The 19,950-nt window shown below is 54.2% G+C and overlaps 1 protein-coding gene across 4 annotated transcripts in view; it reads right to left on the bottom strand.

Annotated features, from left to right (window-relative positions):
- MBP (myelin basic protein) overlaps positions 1 to 19,950 on the bottom strand; it is a 115,171-nt gene that overhangs the window by 52,956 nt on the left and 42,265 nt on the right. For all 4 annotated transcript variants that reach the window (XM_072819288.1, XM_072819341.1, XM_072819353.1 and 1 more), the window contains exon 3: positions 15,980 to 16,064. In XM_072819288.1, the coding sequence (XP_072675389.1) occupies positions 15,980 to 16,064 (85 nt within the window). The remainder of the gene's footprint in view (positions 1 to 15,979; positions 16,065 to 19,950) is intronic.

Genomic DNA, 19,950 nt, shown 5'->3' with positions numbered 1-19,950 from the left:
GGAGCACTTGGGGCAGGGATCTCCCACATGGACTCGCTCGGCATTCAAGGCCTCAGATGCTCTTTTTGCCCTTTGCTTACCCAGACTCCCACTACAGGCTCTGCCCCCAGCCCCCATGTCATGTGCATGGGCCTGCGTCCTGATCACCTCTGCCCTCACCCTCCATGCCGTGCGAACCCCCTGCCCCCCACAGGATGTGCATCCGTTCTCTGGATGCTGGTGGCCTGGGCTGATCTGGCCACGACGGCTGTACCTGGCAGGCCACCCAGGTTCACGTTCAGGCGGCAGAGTGCTCCATGTAATAACCCTGATGACCTGCTTGCGACCGCCCGGGGGCAAGAAGCCTATTCTGCTGAGGACCCAGGGCCACACGGACCCACCAGGGCGGCCAGTGAACACAGCACAGCGGGCAGGGCAGGTCCCTGGGGTGGCGCTGTGTGGCCCGAGAATGACACGGGGAAATGTTTGGAAAGGCAAATTTGAGGAGCCGAGGACTGATCCTGCTGCGCTGCCCTCCTGCCTCCCCTCTGCAGGCCTGCGGTCCCGTCTCAGGATCTGCTCTGCAGCCTCACCCTGGATGCGTAGCCACCACGCCGCTTCCCTGCAGCCTGGTCTCTCAGGGCCCCTTGCGCTCACCCACCACTGACGCACCAAGACTGCACTCCGAGAACCGCCAGCAAAACCCTCTTGTGACCGTCCTGCGTGTGGCAGAGCCGCCCTGTCCTCCCACGTGCTCCCTTGTCTCCCCGGGCTCCCCTGCTGGCAGCCCATGAGCTGCTGCACTGTCCACACACGCTGGGGTCAGCCTAGAGGCCACTCTGGCCCCAGGTCTCGCGGATCCCCCTGGCGGAGGCTGGCCCTGGCCCGAGGCCATCCCGGAGGGCACCGCGCCCCTCTGGGCCCGGGTCTCCTGCCTGGTGCCCCCTGAGCATGCTCCTCCCGATGGAGGCGCTCTGTGGTTACATCGTGAAGCACCCAGTAACTGTCTGCTCTGGGAACAGAACAAAATCACATCTGAAACGCTGAAAATCAAATTAAGCCCAACTCATAAGAGGAAAAAAAAGCATTCATTAAGCAACGGCCATACATTTTTTCTGTTTAAATACATTTACTTCTAGGAAATGGATGTATCTGTCCCCTTGAAGACAATTCTGAGGATGGAGGTAGGTTTCTGTGTTGTATTGTGTGCACACATGTGTACAAGTGTGTATGTGTGTGTGTGTATGTGTGTGACTGGAGACTGGACAAGGTACGTCCAGATACGTTGATAAGTGGGTGTCTCTGATCTTCATATAGATTGTGAGCAAGGCTTGCTCTTCTAAGTAATCCACTCACGTTCCCAGAGTCAGTCCACTTATTCTTTCCCGTTGGATCAGGAACACTGTGTTCTGGGAAGTGCAGGCGACAGGGGGACCCAATGTGGTCTCAGAACAGCGAACGGCAGGTGCACAGCCCGGCCCCTGTAACCTCCAGGAAAATACCACAGCCCACAGATGAGAGAACTGACTGCTGCCTGCGTCAGTGCCGGACAAAGCAGGTCGGCGATATGTGAGGCAGCCACCTGCAGAGACGTGTGTGACCGATGGCCTTGCAGCCTGTGGGTACTGTCTGGGAACCACTCAGGCCCGCCTGGGAATCCGGAGGGCAGGGGTCACGACCTACACGGACTATTACGGAATCCCGCAGCACTCAGTATCTCGACCTCCCATAGCAAAAGCCTTCCCAGGATTAGAGCAAGTGTCATGAATTTATTTCATCGTCTTTTTTCTATTAGAAAAAGTGCCAGTGGACAGTGGGCTTGCCTAGCTGGTTAGCGTGTCCTGACGCAGGACGAAGGAGAAGGAAGCCCTCCATGGGCTGTAGTGGATAAGAAGCGGACCACAGGTGGATCCAAGGGCCCGCCTCTCAGGACGGGCTGCTGACAGGGGCTAAGGCGCTGCGTGAAAATTCCGCCGTAAGTGGAAGCGTGGCTTGGCGGCCAGCCTGGAGTGGCCCAGACGTCTGTTAGGGAAACACCCGGAGGAGAACGTTTCATTTTTCATTCATGCAAACTATCAGCTGCACATACAAGAAACTTCATAATCCACACATTTGCAGGGCTGGGCCAAACTGCACGGTAGGCACGGGCGTTCATTTTTATATGTCATCTTTTTCCTAGTGGTGATGGGAAGGCCTGCAGCCACTTCCTGTCCCTGGAACGTCACAGATATTTACATCTGAGGCTGTCTGCCTATTTTGGGACATTCACAGACATGGGAACTTACCGCACCATGAGCAAAATCCCCAATCTCGCTGGAGTGCCTTCGATCACCGGCCCACTCTCCCCCACTCTAAGCAAACAACTCACCCCCATGAAACACAGCAGCATAGCTTTCTTGAGGTGAGGTGAGGGCAAGCTTCAGGACGGGCCCGGGGGACAGTGGTCAGAGCGTGTGCGGGTCACACGCCAGCCCCTCCCTCTAGCACCAGCCGGCCTCCTGACTGTGAGTCTGGGGTGGGCCGACCCACTCGGCATGTCTAGGGGGGCACCTGGGGGGCATGTGACAGATCTCGGTCCCCAGAGACTCTGAATGACCCTCTTGTTCCATGGGTAGAGGGAGAGTCAGCTCTGGAAGATGCAGGGGAGAGGTCTGCAGTGTGGCTAAGTATCGGCTCAGAGAAACTGCATGCGGAGGTGATCAATCCTCCAACGATGACCACCATTCGTGGAGGTGGGGGAAGAAATCCCTGTTGCAACAAAGTATCTGGGGCCCCTCCATTCCTCAGTTGCCTACAAGCCTGACATCTTCATGGATTAGTGAATCAGGCACTGAAAGGCACTTTTCCGCTGTGGTGGAGGAATGATGCTTGATAAGCACCCACATGCAAATGGCAGACCAAAAAGTGAAAGTGTGCAGACAGCCCAGCCCTCTGCAGCTCAACTTACAGACGAAGTAAAGCCATCACAGTAGGCGTCTGCCCATGAGAAGGGAGCACCTGCACCCCACCACCACCACCACCACCGCCGCCGCCACCGCCACCGAGACTGTGAGCAGCAAAGCTGTGGGCAGCATGGGCGGGACAGGTGGGGTGAGCAAGCAGCCCTCGCCTTCGCCCACTGAGGGGGGAAGCACCCAATCGAGAGTGTCAGAAAGAAGGGGCGAAGCACTGACACTCGCCACTGCGGGGGATGGGCCTTCTCACACTTCACACTGTGCGAGGTGTGAGAAGCCCCTTACAAGGGCCACGGGTGTCGAGTCGGCAAAGCCACATACAGAATGTGGATTAGTGGTTTCAGGATATGCAGGTGGCGGGGAGGATGGAGAGCTGCCAGCCGGAGATGTTTCCTCTGGGGTGACAACAATGTTCTAAATTAGAGTAGAGCAGACACGGCGCAACTCTACAAATATACTAAAACCATTAATTGGTCCAATTAAAACAGGTGAGCTTCATGGCATAGAAATGGTATCTCAATAAATCTCTTAAAAATGGAAACAATGAAGGGTGTCTCCATTTTACTGTTGTGTTGCTTCAATATAACTTTTTAAGAAAACTGAAAAGAAACCAGAAGATGAAAGGGGACACACTCAGGGTTTTAGGGCAAGAAGCCGAAACATGTTGAGTACTTAATTCCGAATGCCAGCAAATTAATTGGCGCTTATGTATCTATCAGAATACCTCTGTGTCACACAATGAAATAGTTACTCGTCAGAAAATTCTAAGCAAAAATTATAATCACAAAACTACTAAAAACAACTCAAAGTCTAGAAATCTAATTTTCTAAAATGTGACCACATGGTGCTGGTAAGAAGGATGCTGTCAGTTTGAGAATTAAAGATCCAAGTAACCCCCATCTATCCTGGCTTCTCTCCTTTGAACTGCTTCGTCTCCACTCGGGAGCACATTCCTTCCACCCAAAGTGGCCATGCAGGGATGCACGTGCTCAACAAGGAGCGGGTGAGAGGTGGCCCTGGGCGCTCAACCGTTAGGTGGTGTCCTCCACCTGGGAGTGTTTTGTGACCCTGCCTCCGGAGCCTTCCGGAGATTACAGGGTAGTGGAGAAAAGGCAGGAGCATATCACAGCAAACTTGCTGTGACCCGCACCTAAGGATGTGGGGAGGGAACACGAGATGGCAGGAAAAGCCAATGCTATCATACCGAGACCACTGTGTCGTTCCCCCCAAATCGCTGCCCTTGTGGGTATGACAGTCCTCATCGTATAGATGTCAACAGGGAGGCCCGAACAGGTCAAAACAGAAAACGTGCATTTATTAAGAGAGAGTCAGGATTCGAGGCCCGTTGTCCTCAGGAGGGCAGGGTGTCAGTGGTTTGGCTCACAGCTGGACCCCGGCACTCACACGAGATGCAGAAGGAAGATGCCGTCGTCTATGGGGTGAGCATCCTTGACTGGTCCCCATGCAAACCCTGACCAAGAAAACACTGGTCTGTTCCTTGTCTTCCAAGTTCCCGGGAGGGTAGGATCTGAGCTGCAGGGGGAAGTTCCTGTGGGGCAATGGTTCCAAAGCGGCATCTTGCTCATCTGAGGACGTCGGAGCTCGGGTTTGGTGACTGCTGCTGTCCACGCATGCCTCTGCGGGCCATTATTTCTGGTCGCAGGCAGGTGTGCTTACATACTTGCCACCAGATACCCAATGACCACCTCTGGCTGCCCAGAGGACGCCCCCTCCCATAGCCATGGAAACGAGTGCTGTTTGGGGTTTTGCTGAGTGTGGATACTGTCGCTGCCGATAGCCTTGACAGGGTGACAGCAGCAACAACAAAATGGACACGTTTGCAAGGAGCAGTTCTGCTCCCATGTTCCTGTCCTCTTGTGACCTGGAGGAGCTAATTGCCCCCAGAGCACTACCGCTCCACGGAAGCAGCTCCAGACTTGCGAACTGCTGACTCATCAGGACATAGCTGGCAAAGAACACTTCCCTCCTGGCTCAAGTGTCTGGCTGGAGAGAGAAGCAGTTGCAAAAATAAAGACGTGAAAACTCACATAACTTTTGAAAATAGGGTTCTGAAACACAAAAATAGCATTCTACTTATATTTTAAATGTCAAATGACATCCTTTCCCTGTTCTATAAGCTTTGCTGGAGCCGACAGCTTGCGACCAGGTTGTCCTCTGCGCCCTCGGTGATGGGAGCCCAGCTTCACACTGCTCAGCAGAAGGTTCTGTGTCAGCAGGTTAGGAACCCCCACCTCTGAAGACTTTATGTGGGGTGGAATAACTCTGTTTGAGTCCGTCAAAGTCCTTCTGATTGTCTCAGGCCTCTAAACCTTGAAGGATCATTTACTGGAACCCAAGGAGCCTATGTATAAGTCATGACTGTGTTCCCCTTGGGCTCCCACCCTCCCGACCTGCAGGAAGGCCTAGAGTTCCCCAACTTTCCCTTTGTTCTCCTGGGTTGCTCCCCCGACAGTGGCTCTCCACCCCTACATCACTCTGGTATTTCTTTCTCTAATTCAATTTTAATGAACGTGAGTAAGCATGACTTGGGGACCGCGCAGCACCCCCGACACAATGAGGAGGATTCCTGTGAACAGGAAAAGCCAGAACCAGAACCTGCCATGTAAGAGGGAAACGCCCAAGGGAACTCCCAAGTCCTGCAGGGGAAGCGTCCTGCCCATCACTTCCCAGCAACAGCAGCTGCGACAGTGTGCGCCAGCTTAGCAGACCCTCAGATCCAGACCCCTCAGATCCGGACCCACCATCCTGATCTCACTGAAGTACCAAAGCCCTTGCTCTTCACACATGGAGCCACAAGGATAGACAGAAAGACAGACCTTCCCAAAAGGAAACCAGCTCGAGGGGACGACAGCCTCCACCCTCCCTCCCTCTCTCTGTGCGTGAGCCTGAGCACCTGTGCATATGTGAATGAGGGTGTGCATCAAACTCCACGCCACTATGGTTGGGGCTGCATCTGTCTTCCCCAAAGATGGACAAATCTTATCCCATGATCTCCCCCTGACCCCTGGGATCACACAGCATTCTAGGAGTCTCTGTTGTGTTCACATCACAATGTTACCACCTCGAGGCAGGTGCCCCACTGCCCTCACTCCTCCACCTGTGGCATGCTGGATTTTGATACAGTGTCATGTTCCAGTTGTGGGACCACTGGTTGTAACACTTGCTCATGTCTTTGCCTCTTAAAAAGTTTCTGGGGAAAAAGATATTGAGCTTTTAGACATCATGTTTTGAAGTAACTTAAATTTTAAAAGTTTCAGCTAGAGGCAGGAAGGTAAGCCCCCCTTGGTGTTAGAAAGAAGGGAGAAAGGTAGGAGTGCCTTCCTGTGTACACTTCACAGAATTTGGAAAGTCCTGAAATAAGAATGGCCTGAATGCACCATGTCCCCCTAACAAAACATTCCAATTAGGATGTGCCTAAATTACATCAGTTTACCTGGACTTTACTTGCTGGCGAAGGACGTGAGCATGTGTGCCCCTGACCTCCCGAACACGAGCATCTCTAACTGCCGCTGACCACCTAAACATGATCATCACTACTGCCCTCGACCTCCTGAACATGAGCATCTCCAACAGCCTGTGACCACCTGTACACAAGCATCTCTACTGCCCCGACCTCCTGTATAGGAGCATCTCTACTGCCCCTGACCTCCCGAACACAAACGTCTCTAACTGCCCCTGACCTCCTGAACACGAGCATCTCTACTGCCCCTGACCACCTGTACACGAGCATCTCTAACTGCTCCTGACCTCCCAAACATGAGTATCTTTAACTGCCTCTGACCTTCCAAACAATAACCTCAAATCAGCTGGCACCATGCCACATTTATCACATCGATTAGAAGCCCACCTGCCACCACCATCACAGGTACAAGAGGTCACCTGCCAGACAGATGTGGGGCTGCTTCTCCGGATTCAGATGTGCAGGGGGAGGTTGGGAGCCCAGCAGCACTGCTGATGGAGGGTGGTGATGCTCCACTCAGAGGAGGAAGCCTGGGTTGAAGCAAGGACCTGCCTTTCACTCGACCCTTTAGTGGCTGCGAGCCAGGGAGCCCCAGGAGGGACAGCGAGGAGTCAGGACCACTAACAACTTTCCTGGCACATCATGCACCACAGCTCAAGGGAAAACTGGTCAGAATGCAACTGCATTCTGTAGGTGGAACTCTGCAGGGCCGTGGTGTGGCCAGGAGCAGGGTTAGTCGGCGTGATGGGTAAGGACAGCGTGAGTCTGGCTGTGTTTGGCCTACAGTGCTGCTAAATCCAGAGCTGTTTTATTTTCCTTTCTAAACACTTCATTTCTTCAATTTAAAAAATACTGACAGTAACGCTCCTGGTAGAGGTGAGCAAGTGGGGAGGCTCACCCCATAGAGGTTCATGGAGGGGACACCCGATGCCCCTTGCCTTAGCGGGAGAGAAGGATGAGAGGTTTGTGGCACCTCCTGAGTCATGGCAGCTGGGAGGGGTGTGTGTGAGTGCCGTCTGGCCTGCCAGCGGGTCCTGTCTGCTGGCCCCGGGCTCCTGGATGTGCTCTCGGTGGCCGAGGCTTTGGGAGCACAGTCTACTCTGCACGCTCAGGTATGAGGTGGGAATGGGACACAGTAACCCTTACTGACAGGGGCCACCATGGGCGCTTTCAGATTGGAAGCCCGAGACCCGAGGCTTGTGCATCAGGTGCACAGTAGCAGGTGAGATGTGGGGTTCCACAGAGAGGGGCCGGGAGGGCCACACGTCCCTGGGTCTCTAGTGGGACCTGCCGCTTGCCCCTGGCTGCAGCCCATTGCAGCTGCTATTTGTGCATTTGTGAAGTCTGTGTCCCCTCTTTGTTCTGGAAGGCTTTCAGGCATCCTATTGTGGTTCTGATGGCCTCAAGTGACTCCCAGCCGCCCCTTCTACAGTGAAGGCCAGGACCAGTGGGGCTGAGTGCTTGGGGCAACCACTGTCAGGCCGTCCAGGAACAGGAGCGGCCTTCCCTCTCGGAGCGAGCCTCCGCTGGACTTGCTCTGCTGACTCAGGTGCAGCGGGCCGCCTCCTAGCCTCCTTTCCTCCTCACCTGACCTCACCTACAGATGGTGCGAGGAGGTGTCGAGAACCTGTTCGAGCCCATGCCCACCCTGGAGGAGCCTCCCTTGACCCTCCCTAGAATGTGATGGGGGTGAGGGGGTACTCTGCATTTCCTAAATTTAGACAAGGTAAGGAAGCCACCCACACTAGTCTCTGCTGTGACAGGTCGGTGTGGCCTCGGAGTGGACAAGCCCTGATGGCCAGGAGATGCCCAGCCCCACACACCTGTGTCTGCAGGGGCTCTCAGCCTCTGTGCAGTCAGGGGTGTCCTGCAGGGGGTGATCTCTGCAGGGTGCCTCAGAAGGTGGGGGCAGCCACTCTCCCACAGGGGCTTCACCGTTATGGGGGATTTCCATGGAACACGTTAGATCAACTAGACCCAAAACCACAAACCGTATCTATGGACAGCTGTTTTTATGAAAATACCGGAATGAAGATAGTTGTAGCATTTATAATTTCAAAGAAAAAAAGCAGCTCTCAGAGTATCAGGCATATTTTTTCAGTGGGAAGAACGTGTACTTGCACGGGCATGTGTCCATGCACCCACGTGCACACGGGAGCAGGTGCACGCACCTGTTCTAGGCACATCATTTGCTCAGCAGCAGCCAGAGGCAGAAATTCTCAAGAGCAAAAAGCTCAAGTGTAGGTCGAGTTGTCTGAATGGCAGTGTCCTCAGAACACAGCAATTTGTAAGTCTGTCTCAGGGAGAGGAGAGGACAGTGCAGGGGGTGGGGCGGGGTCCTGCAGATCCCTGCGTTATCACCAAACCCTAAGCCACCCGGGCCAGGCCCTCGGCAGGGAGACGGACGGCCCTGTGTCTGCCATGGGGAGCCCACCTCCCAGGGGCACTGGGGGGCAGACGACGACACAGGCCCCAGCAAGAGGCAGTGTCACTCGATCCTGGCTCCCATCCTCTTGGCCAGACAGGGCCCTGAGATGGGCTTGTGTGCTGGTGCTGGGGCCATGGGACTATTTGTGACCCACAGAGCCTCAGTGGACATGATGGACGCTGTCTCCCTGCAGATGTGCCCCCCTCTGGCTCCCCACGTCGCCCGTGGAAGCAGCTTGGGTATCTGAGTCACTGCTGGCCTCGTTGGGCTCTGACTCAGGGAAGATGACGTGGAGCTCTGAGATTCTAGTGTTCGGTAGGCTGGCGCGGCCCCCCGCTCCCCCCCATCCTAATAATGCAGCTTGGGACCCCCTGGTCCCAGCGTGGCTCACCGCACCCCTGCCATCCCAGTGCGGCTTGCCGCCCCCCCCCCCCCCACCGGCCCAGCACAGCTCGGCAGCCCCCGTCCTAATTCAGCTTGCCACCCCCCACTCTCGACCCAGCGTGGCTTAGGTCCCCCCACCCCCGCCCTAACGCGGCTGGGCCCTCCCTCCCTGTCCCAGGGCAGCTCGGCCCCCTGTCCTAATGCAGCTCTCTTCTACGTAGGCTAGTCAGAGGAGGCCTCACTAAGGAGATGTCTGGGGACAGACCGGAAGGGGTGGGGAGCTCGTCACCCAGATGTTGGGGAAGAGTGTTCCAGAGGGAGGGCACAGCTGTGCAAAGGCCTTGTGCTCCAGGAACAGAGATAAGGTGGGTGAGGGAGGCAGGGGAGTGTAGGGGGAGCTGTAGAGGCTCCTGGCACCCACGGGGGCCACAGACTGTGGTAAGGGTGCTGGGGCTTTGGGCAGGGAGTGCATGCCCTGGGCCATGCGCTCCATGAAGGTCTTGAGAAGAGGCTGGCTGGGAGCGAGGGTGGGGGTCCAGACAGAAGCGGCAGCCAGGTGGGCTCCTGGAATCTTCCAGGGGAGTGCTGACGGTGGGCCGGACACTGCGGTGCAGGGGTCAGTGGTGACTGCCTAGTCCATGAGCCAGACAAGCCTGGGGGTCCCGGGAGCGTTAGAGACCAGTGCTGCCAGCTGAGGAGCACCAGCAACACTTCCCCCTGCTGCCACGTGGCCAAGGGGAGATGCTCCGGGTCCTGAGCATGGGTCAGTCTCCTCCGGGCACCGGCCTTTACTGTCCCCTACCCCCCACAGCCTTCCTTAGATGGCCTGTCTGCAAAATGAGCCTCAGGGTAGAAGATTCAGGGAAGGGGGCACACGCGCATCCACACTTCTACATTCAAATACCACACGTACAATCAAGTGGGCAGGCTACTGGAAGTGCGGGGGGTTTCATCTGGAGGCCAGGCTTCCGGGATGTGCCCTGGGTGGAGACAGTGGGTGGCAGTGCCACCTACCGCTGGTCAGTGGCAGCCCTGCACATGGCCCCTGCCTCCTCCCTCATATGCTCCCCTGGGGCTACTTTTCTTGATGCCATTTGTCCCTCACAACAACCTAGAGGTCAGCTTTAGGGGCACCCGGGGCTGTGAGTCCTACCAGAGGCCTGGTCCCAAACTCCGAGTCAGTTGGTGACGCTGTTTGTCCAAGAGACTGTGGCGGGGCTGCCAAGTAGAGGCTTCCCCAGGCCTGAGCCCCACGCTGACCGCAAGGGCCCTGGGGCATCCCCTGCTCCAGAGCTACCCAGGAGCAGGTGTTGGCTGGAAATACATAAGCCCCAGTATACAAACAGGGTGGACCCCCAGGGCTGCCTGGGAACTGGGAGGCAGGTGCACGTGGGTCCCAAGCTACAAAGCACCACTCACAGGCAGGCAAATGCATGGAATAATACGTCTCCTGTTGTGTTGCTGCTTTAACACACCCACCAAATGCAGAATGAAAGCGGCCTCTGTTCCCCTTGGGTGCCCCGGGATCAGCCTTTGTGCCCTGGTGGGGCTCAGGGCAGGGCCAGAGCAGGAGCTGTGGCCTTGTCTCTGTGGCCTCCGGGGCTCTGTCCTGGCCTGCACATGCTCACCTCTATGACTGGGGGGTCAAAAGTTCCTTTTCGATCTGTGGCTCTGACTCTAAGATTTATATTTGCCCCAATGACACGCTCAATATTGATTGCGTTGCTGGCCCAGGGATGAATAACAGGCTCAGGCAGCACAATCAAACCATGATTAGCAATAAAGGAAAGTCAGCGTCCACGATTCTCAGGAGCAGGCTGCCCACTAGCCACTCTTGGAGGGCACTGATGACCATGCGGAGGGTCCGTGAACCAGGGGTCCATAGGAGCCACGGAGTGCGTCCCCGGCCTTCAGTCATTACCGCCTTGAGATAGAACTTTGCATCAGTCATGACTGCTTCTTCTAGTTTGGTGGCTTCGTCTAGTAATCAGGACTGACCAAATATAAATATTTCTTGAAATAGTATCTCAACAAGATTTCCTCATGGAAGCGTCTTGGAAACAAACAAACAAAAATGAGCTTTTAAACTTCTCACAGAACATATGTCTGTGGCAGAGAGTATTTTCCAGCCCATGCCCTGGAGGTCCTGGTAGGGTGTGCACAAGCCACACATGACACCGACAAGGCCAGGTCATAAGCAGGACATGTGCCTTAAACTGTGTGCCCAGGTTGGAGGAAGTCATTAACCAGTAGGTTATAATGATAACCCACCTATGAAACTAATCACTACGTTTGCTCTGAAAATACCCTGTGGTGGTCCATGGCCATGTGATTATTGGTGATAAAAATTTAAGTAGGAGAAAAGTTCTTACAACGGGCTAAACACAGCTGCATCCTTTGAGGGATGCACACAGACTTCCCGCTGACGGTCACCGCGGAGGGACAGGGTGCCCTCCAGGTGGACGTAGGTCGGCTTGCTCATGAGCCGTGGGTGGATTCTCTCATCTCCCCTGCTGACCTGGGAGGAAACCAAGGCCCATGAAGATGAGCACATGGGCAAGAAATGGCACAGCTAATAGGTGGTGCAGTGGCATTACCTCTTACATAAAATGAGAAATTAAAAAAAAAAAAAAAAAAAAGGACAGGGTCTCATTTTCCATTTGGGCAGCTGGGAATTTCCAGGTTCAACATATTCACAACCGCCATTCAGTTGACTTGCATGGTCTTACTTGACTTGACCTCGACTTCATGCTCTTTCTATTTTGTTCCCCTGTGTATTTTCTTATTGTGAGCTAACTCAAGCATTGTGAAACACACACACACACATATGTACTTAACATGTCGTACTCGTATAAACTGAAATGTTCCCAGGGTGAATACTTTCTTGCGGAACAGTATACATCGATAATTCTCCCTGCAGTGTTTGAGTAGTGAGGGATTCCCCCCATGGTTCTCCATAGGAGTCTGTCCCCACCTGCCGGGTGCACCACACTTAGCCATGCATGTGTCACACACCGAGGCAGGGTGCACCTCACTTAGCCACGTGCACCTCACCTTGCCATGCACGAGCCATGCGCAAATCATGCACTGAGGCAGGGAGGCTATGTTCTCGCGACCCTGCAATCCTGCAGAGCTGTGCTGGAGCTCACCTGATGTGCGGGGCACTCATCTCTTCTGCTCTGACTCTGGAGATGTGGGTCCCATCTGGAAGGAACCACACTATTCTGGAAAGAGCAGGGCTGCCCTCTTTGGGGGATTTTGCTCCTTTGTCACTACAATTTAGGGAGACCCAAGGCTTCCGCTCACCTCAACCACCTGGCCTGCCCTTGCGTTAGCTCCGTTGCCAGTGAACTCTGGAGGGAGGGCGTGGGGACGAATGAGCTGCCTTCCTTGCTGACTCTTTTCAAATGATGAGGATCACGTATGACATATGTGTGGGTGCATGGCTCAAAAAAAGCTCGCTCACCGGACTACCACAAAATAACCCGGTTCCCCAAAGCTCTGACGATACGTGGTTCCCTGGGCTACCGTGTTTTCTTCCTTTCTGGGTAACCAGGCAAACCGTCCTAAGCATAATCACACACCGTCGGAAAAAACATTACACAAAGAGATTTGCGAGTGTGCTCTAACCAGTGATTTGCTTAGATTAAGAACAGTCCTTCCCTGGGATTTTCCCATGAAATGAAAAGGTAGGTCAAAGTCTCCCATGTGCTGCTGGGAAAGGACTGGCTCCAGCCCTCAGGGAGGAAGCCTCCCATAGTCTGTCCCCCACCATGCAGCCTTCCCGGCCCCTCCACTTCTGTCCCTAAGCCTGGACTCTGACCAGCTGAGGCACGACAGCTTTTCTCCTGACTTTCATGGAAACCTTGCAGACTCATACATGTCGGATGAAGGAGACAGGGCCATGCTTCTGACCCAAGGGCAGTGTGATGGCTAGGAGCTGGGAGACAGTCGCTACACGGGTGTTCAGAGAATTGCGAAAGCATGGTGTTTTTCATCGCACTCGGGGAACTATTGTGTAGTCAGGAAAAGTGGGAGGCAGCTGCTGGCTCCATGTGGAGTGACATTTGTAGAACACTTCATAACTGAAAAGGAATGCTCAGATATATTTTCTGAGATTAGACTGTCAAGATCGACAGTCAAGATCCATGTAGCTGCTTCTCCCCTCATCACTCTGGGGTTTCTCTGGATTCCAAGAAGGAATTTTTTTTTTTTTTTAGCTAATTTTAAATACTAAATTTAAATAGTTTCATTTAAGACATTGCATTTTCCACTTAACAATACAGTGTTTATAAAGTGCAATGTTTATTTCCTTTCTCTGTGCACATATTCTGTATTCAAGTATCAGGAATGCCCAGGATATTTACTGTAGCACTTGACTTTACAACTGCTGTGGAATTTGCTACAAATTTGGGTCCTTCAAATGTTGTGTGGAACAACTAGACCTAATTAATGTCAGGTTAGCTTAATCAACCTCTTCGATGGTAGGCCCAGAGGAGGCACCACCAGAGGGAGGAGCTCCACCACCAGGGGAGCCTCCAGGCATTCCTCCTGGCATGCCTCCTGCACCCTGGTACAGCTTGGTAAGGATGGGGTTGCAGACTTTCCCCTGCTCTTTTTGCTGATGCAGGAGGGGGAGATGACCATAAGCTCAAAAAGCAGATGCCAGGCAGCTCAGCGGGGGCCTCTGGGTTTGTATTAGTCAGGCCTGCTGAGCACAGAACAGTGGGAGCCACGAGGCCCCCCTGGCCGGCCTCCCCATAGGTTGGATGCGGTCAGCTGGCACGGCTCCTCACACCCGCCCTCTGCTGTGACTCAGCCTGGGCTCAGTGTCTGTGGCACATGCTGTGAAGTGGATGACTAGTCATTTCCTGACCCCACGTGGGCTGCACGCAAGGGCGCACGCGAGCATCTCCATCACAGTAGACACAACAGGCAGAGTCTGCTTGTGCCCCCCATTTCTTTCCATTAGAAGAACATGAGAGACTCCTAACTCTGGGAAATGAACTAGGGGTGGTGGAAGGGGAGGTGGGCGGGGGGTGGAGGTGACTGGGTGATGGGCACTGCGGTGGGCACTTGATGGGATGAGCACTGGGTGTTATTCTATATGTTGACAAATTGAACACCAATAAAAAATAAATTTATATAAAAAAAAGAAGACAAACCTAAGTTTGTGACATAACGGAAATGGGCACCTGCCCCCTGGTTTTCACCAACTACAGAAATCCATCTGCAAACTGAGTATCTATTTGTACTGAAGCTGCCTTTGAACAAGCTTCAGAGATCACATGGTGCTCACGCCGATTGAAGGAAACGCTCATGATACAAGACCCTTCTCCCATTGCACACATGTGCAGCGTGTACATGTTTGTCTGATGAGGAGAATGACGGGCATCGTTATGAACTATCCTGACAGCATTTCACCTGGGGAATCGTGAGATGATGTTTGCTACAAAAATAAGTAAGCTTAGCCAAAATCATTCTAGAAGGTACTCTTGTCATATGGAAAACCTGAAACTGGACATTTTTATTCTGTCGTTCTTTGATGTGTTTATGTACATCATCTGGATTATGGGAGTAGAAAGCCGTCTAGAGGAGCCTTTATTTTACAGGCTCACAGGCGGATTGATTCTTGAAATCGACACTCAGATGCTCCATTCGGGCCTGCAGATTGCCTTCCGTCTGCATTTGGGAGGCCTGCGTGGATGCCTGGCCTCATGTGCTGCCCCTGGTCCCTCCAGCACCTCTGCCGCCGAGGAATGGGGGCCCCCCCCCCGCTATGGAAGGCAGTGACTATGCTCCGGCAGCCCACCCCCCGCCCGATCCCAGCTCCCACAAGGACCAACATGCTGCAGTATGAGCGGGGCTGTGGATTCTTCTTGCGCTGACCCCACTGGTTTCCATTAAACCCACCTGGTTGTTTCCAGTCTCGGGGCCCTCGAGTTACATTTCAGGACAGTTTAAGATACTGAGACAGTGGGCAGTGGTACTTCTGGAATGACGGGTGTTTACCCAGGACAGAATCACAGAAACAGAAGGGATTTTTGGTCTGGGCAGGTGCCCCGCTGCCCCCCTGTTCCTGCCTCCTTGGGAATTCTTGGAGAAGAGAACAGAGTGAGGCACAGGGACCCGTCTGCATGGGGTCTAGCCTCGCTGTGTGGTCGTGGGCAAGTCACTGAGCATCGTAGTCACATGCGAAAGGTGATTTTTTTTTTTAATGTTGAAACCAAATGAAAACGCATTCGTTCATTCTCCCCAGTGGGCACAGAAACGACTCTGAACCGCGTACGTAAAAGCAATGACTGTCAGCAGGGCACCACAGACAAGGAAACTTTTATAGAAAACAGTTATTTTCCAATACTCGCTGAGTCATTCTTTGTGGTTGAGCTATCTGCGCTTTGGGACAGCTTCACTTCCCTGTCAGTCATGTCGTAGAGGCACCGTTAGGTTTTCCACCCAAGAATGGCCACAGAGATAACTGGAGAAGTGTCGCACTGTAGGGACGCCTCTGGGGAGCGTCCAGCGACCGTGCAAGGCACGCGACAGCTCGGGACAGGCCCCACCGGGGAGAACCGCCAGCAGGAGGCCGGCCAAGGACACCTACCCCACGGTTCTGCGGCGTCTGCGTTGTCGATGCTGGGAACAGACTGATAGACGAGTCGCGTAATTAAAAAATTACAACCTTCCCCACGTGAGTGCAGCTGCACAGGGTTGTCGCCTGAAGCTACGCCCTCGCATTCCCCTGTCACGTACCGAACACCTCGTTGTCTTCCGAGGCCTCCCGGGCCAGCTGGCGGACGCCCCTCCGGTCCACTCCTCCTGGGGGAGTCCCTCCAGCCTGGAAACAAAACAAAACAGGGCCCTGTCGTGAGAGGTGGTGCTTCATCAACAAGGTAGTCGCTAGACACTGTGTGGTGCGTCTCAACTTTGCGACAGTCCCATTCCCGTTCACCTCGCAGGGGTAAGACCGTGTCTGGGCTCAGGGCGGTTTCTGCAGAGGAGTCTCAGTTCCGGCCTGTTTGCTCCGCCCGGGCCCACAAGCATCCTCTACTTCCAGGGGAGGCACCTGGGATAAAACGCCCCAGGTCGCACCCCGTGCCTGTCCCAGGAGCCCCCCCACCCCCCGCCTGCCAGGCCCGAGGGCTGCAAGCCATGCGCAGGAGGAGCCGGCACCGAGCCTGACTCCCGGACCTCCCCGACTTCCCGCCCTGGCCGCCGGGGAGTGGGGCGCCCTGGGGGAGCGGGCGCTTTGGCCGACGCCAGGTGGCGCCCCCAGGCCCTCTGCTCTGTCCTGAGCCCCACCTGTGGCACCCAGCTGCCCGCCCTCCACCCGCGGCACCAGGGTGCCCGTTCTCTTTAAGTTTAAAATTTGAAGGGCATAAAGTCTATATGGTTTAGTTTCTATTTGTTTAATCAACTGTGTTTCATTAGTGTGACGGGGAGTGCAGCTGCCAGAGGCCCTGCCCCAAGCACTGTGGGAAGGCCTGCCCCTGCCGTGCGCCCCGCAGGCCCCACCGCCCCCACATCTCCCCACCTCCCACCACCCCAGCACCCCTCGCATCCCCCCACGACCTCGGCACCCCTGCCAAGCCCTGTACTCTGCTCTGTTTCTCACCTTTGTCCCTACAAGGAACCCTGGCGGTGGCTTCCCCGGGACCCACAGCTCGCCCTGCGCCTCAGTTACCCCCACAAGCACCTCCGGGCTCCTGCACAGGACCATTTACTGGGTTTGCATTTTTCCAGGTTATAACCCGCACTGTGCAGGCTCTGGTTTGCTGCCTCACGAGACACAGGCACAAGGGGACATTTCCAGGTGCTCCCCGCGGCCTCACTCTGGGCTCCACCGTTGCTCTGCATCACTCCCCCACCCTAACCTCTCTCGTTCCCTGAGTCTCTAGCTATGGCTGAGAGATACGTACTGTTCTCACTTTATACTCTTCTTCTGAAGGGGGGTGGACAGGCACAGTAAGCAACACTAAACCCCAGAGCCAGACGGCTTGGGAGTATGCTCTGGCTTGGCTTTTATTTATGAGCTGCGTGACCTTGGACAAGTCTGTGCTTTAGTTTCCTTCGCTATAAAAGAACGGAAATACTGGTATTGTGTGGCTGCATGTGCTGGTTGAAATGAGGGTTCATCAAGTCAGTATCTATAAGCGCTCTGAGCCTAGGAGGCACACAGGCACTGAGTGTTAAAAAAATGGAAACTCTGGGGAAAAAAAAGATGAAGATCCTCCCTCCTGCCGTGGCTCCTGCACCTACCTGCCTTCTCCCTAGCTCCGTCCCCATGCCATGTCTTGGGGGCGTGTTTGCCAGGCCCAGCTTCCCTTGCTCTGGAGAGTGGGCACACAGCCCCCAGGTCGGCAGCAGCCCTGCAGAAGCTTCCGGGGGCGCCCACCCACCCAGCCAGACATCCTGTCTCTGCACTTTCCCCTCCCCGCCGAGCCTCAGGGCTCGGAGCTAGGTTTGCCACTTGCAACAAAACCCATCTTGACTAATACGTGTTTTCCCGTGAGGAAGCCATAAATTACTATCACATCAACGGAAGGTCTGATTCAGAAAGACAGATTCCCAGGGAGGGACAGGCACAGGCAGGCAGCCGCAGGTGGGAGAGAAGGCGACGCCCAGGGGGAGGGGACCTCCTGGCTCTGGGGAGGCCAAGGCCAGTCCTGTGGATCACAGCGGGCCCTCTGTCCCTGCCCCTGTCCCCAGTGCCCTCCGGAAGCCAGAAGCCTCCACACCGAATGAGTGTGGGGTCTCTACTCCGTCCCGGGCAGGCGGGAGCAGGTGAAGGCAGGAGATCCCAGGCTGGGGCGGTTCCACCTGGCGAGCAGTTGAGAAAGGTAGAGCCAAAGCAGCAAGACGGTGCTGTCCATCCTACGGACAACACCGGGGAAGAAACTATTTCGTGTTGCTGGGAATCAGGAATCGGGGTCTCTGAGAACGGGAGCAACGTCACAGGCTTTGTGTGGGACCCAGAGTTACAGAAACCAAGCTGTCCCTGGGCCTGGACACCTCCCAACCTCCTGCCCTCAGGGTCCAGGCGGGTCAGAGTGTGCGGGAGGGAGGACCTCACCCTGCCAGCCTTCGGCCACTTCCCTGCCTGGGTCCTCAGCTCCTCCTCCTCCTCCTCCCCAGGAAGGGCCTGAGCTCCTCCCCTCTGCATGCCAGGCAGCTCCCACTCCCCATGGGTGCACTCCTCTCCCCACCACACTGTAAAGTGCGAACAGATCCTTGCCCCATAACCCTCTCTGTCCACAGACCTCGCCCATGCCTGGCACCCCCACCAAGTGCTGGAGAGAAAGCTGCTCAGTTGTTATGTTTGCAACAGGTAACTTCTGCTCCAGTGGGAGGTGGTTTAGGATGGATTTTCCAGATCTACCATTTTAATTCTAGATGGAATAAAGCTTGGCCCAGGAAGCCCTTCTGGATCCGCTGTGCCTCAGCCGGAGCCTTGTGTCATGTGTACTGGTTTCACATCTCTCTTTGAGGCTGACCTCAGTGTCCTGCTCTTCACTAAGTACAAAATAAGTATTACTGGAGAAATACTGAAGTAAACATGACTTAGCTGCCATTTTATTCACCTCCACCCGACTAGTGAGCAAGGAGCACACGGGCTGTGCAGGATGGTGTGTGGAAAGTACCCAGCAGCCCGGGAAATCTACTGACTCATTTCTGTCCAAATAAAAAGATTCTTCTGAGACCTGATGCTGTTGCTTCTCCATGAATAGAAAATATATCCTCATGAATAACACATTTTCAATAAGCAAAATGTCCATAAGCAAAACAAACACAATCAAGATGATGTGTGTCAAACATAACGGAATTTTCAGGGTAAAGAAATAAAAGCTTCTTGTAGATGAAGATATGCAAAGAGGGTCAGTCCCCACGACCCAGGACCCAGAGTGTCACTGCCCCAACATGTCCTGATTCTCAAATCATGTCTGTGACTCCCAAGTGTCTAAAGGATTTCAATGGATTATGGTTTCTTCACAATATTGGTACTGATTTTCACTTGCAGCAGCCTAAATATGTGAGAGCTGACCCATGTAAGAATCCACTGACTTTTTCATATTAATTCAGGGGAAAACACAAGACAAAACTCACATAAATGTCAATTTAAAAATATTTCTAAATATAGATGAGATCTCTTATTCAACAACATTGAAACAGTACTCATTATAAATCAAGCAACTTGCTGCATTCTTAGATCAAGTACTTAATCTCGTCACTCGACAGGCATCATTCCTGTGTGATTATAAAACCTCCTTTCGAGCCAACAGGCCTGTGCTCCCTGGGTGATGCCCCTGAGCAACACATCCATGCAAACGCCACCAGGCGTCTGGTCCCTCCCATCCTCATGCAGAAGTGCAGCAGGGCCTGTGCAACTCTATCCACCCTTTCTCCTCAGGGCCTTGAGTCTCTCGTCCACGCTGCTCTTGGGAGCAGCAGAGCAGATAGCACCTGATTCTCTTTTCTGGTTCTGGGCGACCACCATGAATTGGAAACCCAGGGATAGAACAGAATTTAGTGTTGGGAGGGTTTTTAAATTCTCTTTAAATAGAAATATGGGAGTGCCTGGGTAGCTTGGTCGGCTGCTTTGACTCCCAACCTGGACCTGAAGCAGTGTTGGGGGGAGTGGAGTTAAACTGTCTGGCACTGTTCGTGGGGCATGCAGTGTAATTAAGAAGGTCTGGGGAGTCCAGGGCCCCTGCCTAGGAGGCAGG

This window comes from Canis lupus, chromosome 1 (genome assembly GCF_048164855.1).
Source record: "Canis lupus baileyi chromosome 1, mCanLup2.hap1, whole genome shotgun sequence".
NCBI lineage: Eukaryota > Metazoa > Chordata > Mammalia > Carnivora > Canidae > Canis > Canis lupus.
The sequence above is the reverse complement of the archived record's forward strand: the minus strand, read 5'-3'. Positions and strand labels throughout refer to the sequence as shown.